This window comes from Pleurodeles waltl, chromosome 4_2 (assembly GCF_031143425.1).
Source record: "Pleurodeles waltl isolate 20211129_DDA chromosome 4_2, aPleWal1.hap1.20221129, whole genome shotgun sequence".
Lineage (NCBI taxonomy): Eukaryota > Metazoa > Chordata > Amphibia > Caudata > Salamandridae > Pleurodeles > Pleurodeles waltl.
The window spans coordinates 544,271,192-544,283,465 of NC_090443.1; the positions used below are offsets into that span (position 1 = coordinate 544,271,192).

The 12,274-nt window shown below is 45.8% G+C and overlaps 1 protein-coding gene across 1 annotated transcript in view; it reads right to left on the reverse strand.

Moving 5' to 3' along the window:
* CACNA1E (calcium voltage-gated channel subunit alpha1 E) overlaps positions 1-12,274 on the reverse strand; it is a 1,379,194-nt gene that overhangs the window by 475,217 nt on the left and 891,703 nt on the right. Inside the window, exon 22 of the mRNA XM_069233198.1 lies at positions 12,089-12,263. Within this exon, the coding sequence (XP_069089299.1) occupies positions 12,089-12,263 (175 nt within the window). The remainder of the gene's footprint in view (positions 1-12,088; positions 12,264-12,274) is intronic.

Here is a 12,274-nt window from a genome sequence, read left to right on the forward strand (position 1 = left end):
GCGCCGTATTTATTGAATGGCGTTAGCCGGCGCTAGCAGACCGGCGCTGCCTGGTGTGCGTGGAAAAAAACCACGTACACCAGGCAGCGCCGGCGTTGGGGAAAATGGCGTTAGGGCGTCTTAAAATGGTGCAAGTCAGGTTGACGCAAAAAAATCGCCTCCACCCGATTTGCGCCATTTTTAACGACGCCCAGACGCCATTTACATGACTCCTGTCTTAGTAAAGACAGGAGTCATGCCCCCTTGCCCAATGGCCATGCCCAGGGGACTTATGTCCCCTGGGCATGGCCATTGGGCATTGAGGCATGTAGGGGGGCACAAATCAGGCCCCCCTATGCCCAAAAAAAATATTAAAAAAAAAAAATTATACTTACCTGAACTTACCTGAATGTCCCTGGGATGGGTCCCTCCATCCTTTGGTGTCCTCCTGGGGTGGGCAAGGGTGGCAGGGTGGGTCCCTGGGGGCATGGGAGGGCAGCTGTGGGCTCATTTTGAGCCCACAGGTCCCTTAACGTCAGCCCTGACCCAGGCGCTAAAATCCGGCGCAAATGCGGGGTTTTTTGCCCCGCCCACTCCCGGGCGTGATTTTTGCCCGGGAGTATAAATACGACGCATTTGCGTCGCAGCCATTTTTTTAGATGGGAACGCCTACCTTGCATCTCATTAACGCAAGGAAGGCATTCACGCAAAAAAATTACGCTCTTTCCTCATACTTTGGCGCTAGACGCGTCTAACGCCAAAGTATAAATATGGCGTTAGTTTTGCGCCGAATTTGCGTCTAAAAAAACGACGCAAATTTGGCGCAAACGGAGTATAAATATGCCCCTTATTCTTTTGAAAATTCATATCTTGACTTGTGTATTTTCGATTTTTGTTGTTTTGGCCTTGTTTGATTCAGATAAATATTACCTATTTTTCTAAACTGGTTTGGTGTCCAGTATGTAGTGTTTCACCCTATTACTGTGTGTGTCGGTATAAATACTTTACACATTGCTTCTGAGTTAAGTCTGCCTGCTCGTGCCAAGCTTCCAATGGGGTGAGTAGGGGTTAACCAGGTGTGTTTCTCCTTTGCCCTGACTAGAGTGAGGGTCCGTGCTTGGACAGAGGGTACCCTGACTGCCAACCAAAGACCCGATTTCTAACAATATGTAGATTCTTCTGACTGGGCATCCATTGTCCGTAGACAGACAGATGATGTGAATGGGCTCCCAAACTTGTGAGGGAGGCGTCCGTTGTTATGGTTCTTTGCGAACTGGATCTAGGAAAGGCTTTCCTTTAGAAAATTGCTTGTGTTCCACCACTGCAGAAAGTGGCAAGCTTGATGACCTACCACCACTAGATTGTCCCATTGATCCTCCCCTTGAGTCCATTGGTGCGCAAAGCACTCTTGCAACAGACGCAGGTTGAGTCTGGCGTGAGGTACTATGTCTATGCATGAAGCCATCATACCAAGGAGGCGCATGATTATCCCAACTGTCATCTGCTGATGAGGTTGGACCTGTGGGATAAGTGACTGGAAGGACTAAATCTGTGCTGCATTGGGGTAAGTTATCCCTCATTGTGATTTGTAGATTGCTCCCAGGTAGAGTTGTATTTGAAGGGGTTGGAGGTGGTATTTGACTGCATTGACGGTAAAGCCTAATTGATAAATTAGGTTTATTGTGGTCTGAGTGTGCTGGATGCACTTTTGACAAGTTGCGCTTTTGATGAGCCAAGGGTCTAAATATGGAAAGGTGTGCATATTTTGTCTTCGCAGGTGAGCCACTACTACTGTGAGACATTTGTTGAAGATCCTGTGGGCGGTTGTGGCCCGAAGGTGAGCACTTTGAATTGGAAATGTTGCTCATTTATTTCGAACCTGAGGTGAAGGCAATGAGCAGATGAATATGAATGTGGAAATAAGAGTCCTTCAGGTCAAGTGCAGCCATGAAGTCACCTTGTTGCAGTAATGGAATGACATCTTGAAGAGTAACCATGTGAAAGTTCTCTGAAAAAATCTATTTGTTTAAGAGTCTGAGGTCCATGATTGGTCTTAGGTACCTGTCCTTCTTGGGGATGAGACAGTAAAGAAAGTAGAGAGAGTAACCCCCGTGACTTGCTAGTGTATTGGCACTGGTTCTATGGCCCCCTTTTTAAGGTGTGCCTGAGCTTCTTCCTTGAGCAACTATTGATGTTATGGTGAGAGTTTGTGTTTGTGAGGTGGAATGTTTGGAGGTGTGGAAGTGAGCTCCAGACAATACCCATGTAGGATAATATCCAAAACCCACTGGTTGGAAGTGATATTCTGCCAAGTGGGGAAGAACCTGTGTATTCGACCCCTGGCAAGTGTTCTGTGGTTGGGGGGATGGTTGGCAAGGCAGAGTTTAAAGGTGGTGGTACAGGGTTTGGTGAAACTGCCCTTACCTGTACCTTTGGGATTGTTACCCACATGTGAGTATCTGTAATATCCCCTGGACGAGGCGGTCTGCCCTTGGGGATGCTGCTAGGTGGTGGAGGTTTCACCAGAGGTGGTCATAGATCCTTCACAATAGGAGAAGTGGGGAAATGATCCGTGTTGCAATGGTGTCTGGCCATCTTGTTATCTTTCTTTATCTTTTCCAAGAGGGCGTCAACCTGGGGACCAAAAAGGTGCTCCAGTCGAAGGGAAGGACCAATAGATTTTGCTGAACTTTGGGTTTAAAACTTGACACCTGAAGCCAGGAATGTCTCCGAAGGTGGACACTTGAGTTTATGCCTCTAACTGCGGTGTCAGCAGCTTTGAGCGTGCAGCAAACTGTAGTGCTGGAAATAAGCTTACCCTCGGAGGCAATCTGGTATTCCTGCTTCTTGTGCTCTTCTGGGAGATGTTGGAGGATTCTTCTGGGAGATGTTGGAGGATCTCCTCCATTTTGTCCAATGGGCACTGTCATAGCGGGATAGTAGGCCCATGGAGTTAGACATACTCCAATGGTTGGCAGTATGGGCAGTCTCTCACCTGCCTCATTGATCTTTTTTGCTCTCCTCATCTGGTGGTGGTGCCTCACCAGATGTTTGAAAGTTAGCCTTCTTGCATGCCGTGGCAATTACCAGGGAGTCATATGGAAGTTGTCCCTTTATGTACGTGGGTCATTGGGTGATGTTTTGTATTTTTTGTTGAGACTAGGTGTTATGACCCACAATCTAACAGGGTAGCTGAATATGTCCGGTGTGTGACGCAGGATGCCTTTGAGCATTGGTAGGTATTGTGCCAAGTGTTAGATGGAGGAGAGATTCTCAAATAAGAAGTTGCACTCTAAAGGTTCTAAAGGTTCTGTGTGTAGCTGAACCTTGTGGAAGGCTGCAGCTCTGCCTATCAGGTTATGATATGTGGGAGTACAGTCTGGAAGAGAGGGTTTAGTGGGATACAAATCGGGCTCTATATCAGCAGGTGGGTCGCTGTCATATTAAACCCACGGGTCATCGTGTGATGGGATGAAAAAGTTGCCTCTGTCTCCTCCCTACCACAGTAAGAGTGCCTAGAATTCTCTGGAGAGTATGGTGTGTTTTCTATATGTGAAGGTGTTGGCATCTGCGTGTGATGTGCATGCATAGGGCTTGGGCCTTGTTCGCCTTCTTTCTCTGCTTTGATGGTTTTGGTACTCCCAAAGTGTCTTCAAATGATAACTGTGTCTTTGTTGGCTGTGTACCAGAATGAGGAGGTCTTGTAATGATACGACCAGTGTCTGGGTGTATCATGATATGTTTTTGTCTGCAGTCCACCTCCTCTTGCAGTCGTTGCAGCATTAGTTTCACAGGCTCAGAGTCATGTGCATGTTTTCCAAAGATGAAGGATTTCAGGTCAGACGTTGAAGTTTTCGGTGCTGGTATTTTTGGTGCAGAGGGTTACACTTCTGAAGTTGACATTTTCAGCGCAGAGATGGAGCAGAGTTTCGATGCCAAGGGTCTCAGCTCCAAAGATTTTCTCAATTCCGATGTAGCAGAGCCGTTCAGAAGGGTGGCAGGCTAAGCTGTTTTGTTGGCGCTGATTTGAGGCTGGGCATCTCAGAAGCATCTAGTTGATGCTAACTTTGGCCCAAAGTCAGCGGTGGCCCAAAGCTATGGTGGCCGGTCTGGGATAGCTAGTGAACCTTTTGCTGGTCTGCTGGGGTCAGGGTGGTGGAGGTGGGTCAGTACTCACGGTTTGACCTGGTGTTAGATCTTGCGTCTCCAGTTCAGAACTGGCTCTGCCATCGTGGGAGATGGTGTCTTTATCAGCAGCCGACACCAGAGTGTGTACCTCCTCTTGAGGGTCCTCAGGCCTGAAGCCACCCGGTATGTTCTAGACATTGCAGCAGAAAATCTTGAGACGTTAAGCTTGACAGTCAAGTAGCGTCTTCTTTGACCGGAAGGACTTGCAGGCCTCACAGGTAGCTTCGCCGTGTTTAGGGTAGAGGCTCAAGTAACACATCAGGTGGAGATCAGTGCAGTGTACTTGGCGTGGAAGCAAGGACAGGATCTGAAGGGCATCCATTCCATCACTGAGTGGACATGGTAGAGAGGGAACATCAAATATATGAAGTTTTCCCCCAAAGGGCAAAAGTCCACTTGAACCCTGCTGACTTGAGTCACCCTGTCAAAGTCAAATCAATGAATGGGCAGGAGAGACTGAGGAAACTGCGATAGAAAACAATACCAACAGTAAAGTTTGGAAAAGACTGAATGATGACTGCGTCGAATTGGAGAACAGGAGCACACATCCTAACCTGATGGCGGAAGAAAATAATCTAACAATCGAGTCAATGACCATGCGCTTTACCAGAAAGAGGAGCAGTCACTCTACTCTGTAACTGGAGATACTTTCTTCGAAGAAAAACAACTTTCAAGCCCAACAATGTGGCAGGATTCTGCTAAGCATGTGTATCTACAGCCACACATGCCTTGAACATAAAGATTTTTCCCCTCGTTACGCCTCTGTCATGGACACGTACCATTTTGGTGCAAACCCAGGTTTACAAGCGATAGTGAATCTGGGCTTGCATCAAAATATATAGATGAATGCAAAGGAATGCCCGAGCTCCACCCTTGTAATGCCTACCCATTGCAAAGTATTAGAATTCAATACTACGAGCTGCCTTGTGTTACTTTGTATTTAATGAACTATACAAAGCCACGCAAATCTACTTTGCGTGGCTTAGTAAATGCCAAAATGGATTTCACGTTAGGCTGCACCACAAAAGTGACAAACCCAGATGCAAAACCTTAGTAAATCTGTGCTCTAGTATCTCTAAACAGGGACCATGTGCCACATATGTCTGCAGGTGCCACATATGTCTGACATCACAGGCTAGCTATACCAATAGGATGAGAGAGGGTCCTATGCAAGGACATTTTCTGTCCTAGACAATGTGACATATAACTATGTCTTCGCTTACCCCAGGGCCACATTTGTACTTACAGGAGCCATGTGTTGTTTTGCCCATGCTGCCAACATCTGGGCTGGCAACTGAGGAGGAGCTTACCTTAGAAACTTGAACTAGAAGAACACAAATCATATGCACCTATGATCTCAGATTAGTACAGATTAGATGCTTCCATTGTCTGTAACTATAAGCCACGTCACTCCCATCTAAATATCCCAATAGTTGTAAGTATGAACAACATCCTCCCTAAGTGTGACCGCAGAGGACAGACCAGCTACTAAAATAGTAAAAGCAGAACCAGCTGCAAAGGTAGGCAGGGACTATAACAAACACACCAAGTAAACAGATGCCAACGGGCTACCAAAAACTGACCATGCAGAATAAATGGCAGTATAGCCCCAGGGCAGGGATCACATACCCTTAGTGTTAAAAAAAACTGTATTCAAATAAAGCTTGAAAGATTGCGATCTATGTGTAACTGCAATTGTAGAACAGACTGTATTCAAATAAAGCTTGACATATGGATCTATTTGTAACTACAGCTTTAGAAAAGCAAACATATGCCACGGTAGTCGTACATCCTATACCACACGACTTGAACACACTGGTCACATGCCTCACTAATCTTCATGTGTGCTATCACAGCCCTTGAGCAAATAGCATGTGCTATTCTATGATAAAACCACAAATATTTTGCGTATGACTTGGCCCTTTGCAGGGTCATCCCGCAACTTTTTGCCTTAACCTTCCTGTTTTCTGAACCTGTTTTTGCTGGCTTTTAGGCCTCTGTGCACTTTACCATTGCTAACCCATGCTTGTGTTTGCTCCTTTAAACATGATAAAATTGGCATACACCTAATTAGCACATTAAGGCGGTCATTCTGACCGCGGCGGTCGCCGCCCGCCAAGCGGTTCCCGCCGAAAGACCGCTCCGCGGTCAAAAGACCGCGGCGGCCATTCCGGCTTTCCCGCGGGGCCGGCGGGCGACCGCCAGAAGACCGCCGGCCGTCCCAGCGGGACAGCCCCTTCAACAATGAAGCCGGCTAGGAATGGAGCCGGCGGAGTTGAAGGGGTGCGACGGGTGCAGTGGCACCCGTCGCGATTTTCACTGTCTGCACAGCAGACAGTGAAAATCTTTGTGGGGCCCTGTTAGGGGGCCCCTGCACTGCCCATGCCAGTGGCATGGGCAGTGCAGGGGCCCCCAGGGTCCCCACAGCACCCATTCCCGCCATCCTGGTTCTGGCGGTGGACACCGCCAGAAACAGGCTGGCGGGAAGGGGGTCGGAATCCCCATGGCGGTGCTGCAAGCAGCGCCGCCATGGCGGGTTCCCTGGGCCAGCGGGAAACCGGCGGGAAACCGCCGGCTCCCAGTTCCGACCGCGGCTTTCCCGCCGCAGTCAGAATCGCCCAGGAAGCACCGCCAGACTGTTGGCGGTGCTTCCGCCGCACTCCGCCATGGCGGTCATGGACCGCCAAGGTCAGAATGACCCCCTAAATGTACTTGTAAGTCCCTAGTAAAGTGACACTACATGATAGCCAGGGCCTGTATATTCAATGCTACTAGTGGGGCTGCAGCGCTGATTGTGCCACCCACTTAAGTAGCCCCTTAAACATGTTTCATGCCTGCAATTTTTACACTGCTGCCAGGCCTCCCTCTCCCATAGAATAACTTTAGGTCCCCTTCTTACAATTAATACGTGATAATTTGGGAACAGGTTGGAATTCTGAACTTGGTGTCTAAAGAATTGAAATTTAAAGCTGTTTAATGGTAAAGTTGAATTTTAATTCACAATTATGATAATGTCACTTTTAGAAAGTTGGCATTTATTTGTCCCAGCCATTTGTTGTCTGCTGCCTGTATCCTGGGTCACATGACTAGGTGTAGCAGGCAGTCGGTCTTTGTGTATCACTTCCAGACATTAAGACAAAGGGAAGAGAGTTGTTGGCAGGATGGACCATTTCTCACATGATGAGGGGATAAGAGCTGTTACTTACCACACTTACACATCACAAAGGCTACTCACAAAGAGTTTGACACTAGTTGTTGGACATGGCCCTCTCTGCAGGGTCACCCCCAAACTATTTGCTTTCCTCCTCCTATTTTTGCTGAATTCGTTTTTTTTTTGCTGTCCGGTCAGGAGGAGGAAGGATGGCATCTGTGCACTTCAAATGCATGCCTCTAGAAGATTCTCCCCACCTCAAAAGCACAACTGTGTATATCAGGGTCTCCAAACTTTTCTGTAGTGAGAGCTACTTCTAATCAGTAAAAATCATCATGAACTACCAAAGGCTAAGTGACTCCCGCATTCTTACCAGACTCCCCCACTCCCAGTTTCATTGACTTTAAACTTAATGGTCCATAGAGCCAGATACCATGGTTTGAACAAAATACTTTGACTAGGGACACTATGACAAGGCTGCCACGTGTCAGTAACAGCCTGGTCTTTGGTGATGTGGAACATGTGTGCATATGAATGGGATATATGTGTTCAGGTGACTGAGAGACTGCGTTGTATGTATTTGCATGTGTATTTGTGGCACAGAATATCTTTTTCACCATATGTGGCAGCATTACAAGTACAACACAAACATACAACAGTTTTTTTTAAATGGAAGAAATTTTAAATGCATAAAAATGTTCTGCCAAAATGTTCAGAATATCGAACATTTTTCTGCACTTAAACTTCCTCCCACTTAAAATAATGGCTGTATTTGTCACTTATAAATATGGCACTGTGTCAAGAAAATTAAACTGAAAAGTTAATTTTCTTTATATGGAGTCCATAAAACTCATCAAATTTTCTTCCATTTCTAAGTGTCATATTTACAAACACATTTGTTTAAATACATTTGTTTAAATGGAAGGAATTCTAAGTAAAGAAACATGCTTCTTAAAACACTAAGATGTAATTGGCTCAGTTAAAATTGGAGAAAAACTTTAAAACTTTATGTTTCAAAGAAAATGTTTTCTTCACTTTAAGTTTCTCCCATTTGAAAAAATTGCTATTTTTCAGTTACAAATACCGCACAGTGTCTACTGGCCACTGGGATCAAAGGGTCTGCTGCACATAAATGTGACTCTCTGAAATGGGAGAAAATTAAAATGAAAAGTTATTCATTAAGGTAACTTTTAATTTTACTCTTCTCCCATTGAAAGGCATTCAGATACATCACTTTTTTCGAACACTCCAATTTTGAGTTGAAAAGAACTTTGACTTAAGAGTTAAATACTTCAGTGGTTCAGTTCTTCACCTCAGTGGCCCAATGTGGCCCATAAATATGACTGAGCACAGCTCAGCCTGATGATAATAATGTAAACACAGCCTTCCCTTATCATCAGAAGAAAATGTGACCCTGTGCTTTGCTTTTTTTAAAATAAACTCAAGCCAAGCTACTCTGAAGGTGTCTGGAAGCTATTGGTAGCTCACAACCGACTGGTTAGAGACACATGGTGTATATACTGGACCTCAGATGCCAACTCTTCAGTGCACTTCTGGATTTGTGAATAAGGACTGCTATGCTGCTACAAGGACTGCCAATCTGCTTGACTGCTGCTCTAAATTAACTGCTGCCCTGCTGTGCTGATCTGCTGCCTCCTGCCCCCTTGCCTTAGGAAGAAGAACTGGACCTACAACTTCATCTTAAACCCAGGACCCTGAGTGACTCCAAGGGCTAGTCTGATGACCTCCTGACCTGAGTCTCAGGGGCATAAAAGGTTCCCCAACCAGCTCCTGGACCCTGCTGCAGCACGTTCTTGACCCCCAAGTGGTGCCTCTCAGGTCCTGCTTTAGGGCTCTCCATGACCATGAATCAACCAGTTTGCACCAAGACCACCCCTGCTCGCTCCGGAAGTTAGCACAAACTGCCGCCAGCATGACTTTTCGCAATCCCACATTGACCGCTCTCTGGGGACTGTTAAAGTGAAGCTCCATTCCGCCTATCCGTGATCCCCACCTGCTCTTAGAACCAACCAAAGCCTCTTGTGATGCTCTCCTTGCCACCTGTGAACGGAACTCTTGGAACAAAACTTGAGAAGGTAAACCTTCAGAGGGACTAATCTGGGACATTATCCAATCTGCGTTCCATCGCAGTCGGCCCGACCAGATAGCCCCAGTTGGTGCTTTGTGCTTTTAGCTGTGATTTTTCACTTTATTCTTTAAAAATTCCCAACTTTGGTTTTACGGATTGGAGTTTTGTCATTATGGTCTTATTTTATTTATTACATTTTACTCTGTTGGTCTAACTTGGTGTGGAATACCTTTTGTGTGGTGTTTTCACTATTTTACTATTTGAAGTGGTGCACAAATACATTACATGTTGCCTCCAAGTTAAACCTGATTTCTCTGTGCCAAGCTACCAGTGGGTTCAGGATAGGTTAATTTGGAGTTTGCTTGTGCATTATCCTGACAAGGATTGTGGGTGCTGCTTGAACAGGGCTCACACCACAGTCAACCAGTAACCTAGGTTCTTAAAATAGTTCACTGCGACCTCAGACAAGGTGGGGTCAGGGCAGGGACATAGGAAATTACAAACACCTGGGTGGAAACCTCCAGAACCTTCTGCTACTTCAAAGGGAGGCCCTGCTATTAATACTAAACTCTCAAATCCAACTCTTCAGTACACCTCTGGACCTGTGGAAGACTCAGAAGGACTGCTGAGCTGCTCTGCAAGAAGGACTGTTACTCTATTGCTCTGCCTCCCTTTTGCCTGAGTGAATGGAATGGACCTGCATCTTGATCCCAGTAACACCACTGTGACTCCAAGGGTTTGTTGGCTGGACTCCTAATCAAAGCCTCAGGGAGGGAAAAGGTTCCAGCCACCTTGAAACGAGCACCTGGACTCAATCTGATGTGAGTCTTGCCTCCCAAAGTGGCACCACCCTATTCCTGGAACCTTGGACGTAGGCCTGAAGGTGCTCTAGGTCTGGTCCTGTGGGCAAGACTGACGTAACGAGCGGTATCTCCACACAGCTCTGCTTCGTAACCACCTCTGTGCTGCACATCCCCAATGCTGGACTTCACATGCCAGCCAGCAGTCTCCTCAGAATCACCACTGTGCAACGCATAATCGACACAGGCCTTTGCAACACCAGCGCCTCATTGACAGCATCCTCGATGATGATAGAGGACTTCACATCACAGCCTCACTGCTTCTCGAAAACTGCTGCTACGAGATGCATCCTCGAAGCAGGATCTTGCATAACTCTGCAACCATTATTCAAGCTACTTTGTTTACCGGGCCTAACTTGGTCCCTGTATCAAGTCCACACTCTATCCCGGTTAGCCTGAGCTTATAACTTTGTCCCATTTCGGCACAACTATATAACCACAATTAGTGCTTCCTGCTTTAAGACACTATTTCCACTTAAATGTTTAAAATTGCATACCTTCGGTTCTTCTGATTGGATTTTTATTGTTCTGGTATCAAATTTGTTGAATTTTACCCTATTTTTCTAAATTGGATTGAGATTTTTCTTTTGTTGTGTTTTACTTTTAGTACTGATTAAAGCACTACATAAATACTTTGCACATTTTCTCTAAGTTAAGCCTGACTGCTTTTGGCCACGCTGCCAGAGAGTTAAGCACAGGTTCATTTGGGGTGTTCTTGTGTTTCACCCTGCAGAGATTGTGGTTCCTGCTTGAATAGGGTGTTAACACCCTCAACCACTAACCCAATTTCCAACTTTAAGCAAATATAATGTGAGCCAGAGAACATTACCAGATACCTACATAATATGAGAGAAAGTATAATGCTCTCATAGCCCCAGAAAATCATATCATGCAGTACGACCCAAGAATAGATAGCATTCATACCTATTATCTGACTGGGCAAATTGTGTGCCACCATAGCACAAATGTACAGACCATGTACTAATTTAGTTTGAGATGGGGCACCTCATTCTACTGCAGCCTGAAGTGAGGCACTAGATGCCGCTTCAAGCTGAGGTCAATGGCCTGACATGATCATCCACTGCCAGACAACAAATATGCTACTATAGTTAAAAGTTAGAGACCTCAGTATAACTGTAGCCTGAAAGGAGACAGAACATGCTTCTGTACACAGAGAGCAAGGAACACATCTTCTAACTGAATGAGTTCACCCATCATGAGCCAGTAGGATTCGAGTACATAAGTAATGTGCCAAAAGTGCCTGTGTGGATAGTGAGAGAGCACAGATTACATGACCCACAGCACGGGAAAACATATTTTATGCTTATAGTCTAAGATCACAGCTAGTGTGTTTACTTAGTCCTAGAATAGAACATTTACTCTACAGTCTGTGAGCTCAAACAGGACACTAAGCACTGACAGCTCTAATTGTGCAATGGCTTTATGTTCTGAGAGGCCGGGCACATACACTTTTGTTCTTTAATCAGGCACCAGGTGCTTTATGTGTGAGCATGGATGTAGTATTCCTAAATGTATACAGGCATTGATCACAGACAACATACCTCTGTTTTGTGTCAGTTAAAAGCACCTGGATCTGTTTTCTGTGGATGTAGCCCAAATTAGCATTCATCCCTCACCTCAGACTGCATGACCCTATTAGCCTCTGAGCTCAGACTACATGCCTCTATATTTGGAGAACAAGACATAAGTGGTCTATTTTGAGAGCACCCGGCAAATATTGACATAACCTAAAGGCACAGGGAACAACTACTTATAATATGTATGTCAGATTCCTTTAGCATAAGAGCCAAGATATCTCACGGGTTGGTTGAGCTGAAGATGAACATAGAGCTGTAAGGCACGATGGCTTTGGGAGACTCCAAGCCTTTCTCCTTTATCTTCATCACCCTGGCATCGCCTTCATCTTCCTCTTCTTCCTCCTCTTTTGTCAGTCTCTCCTTCAGGGGGCTCGCCTCTCCGTCCATCTTCTCACTCACTGTAAAAATG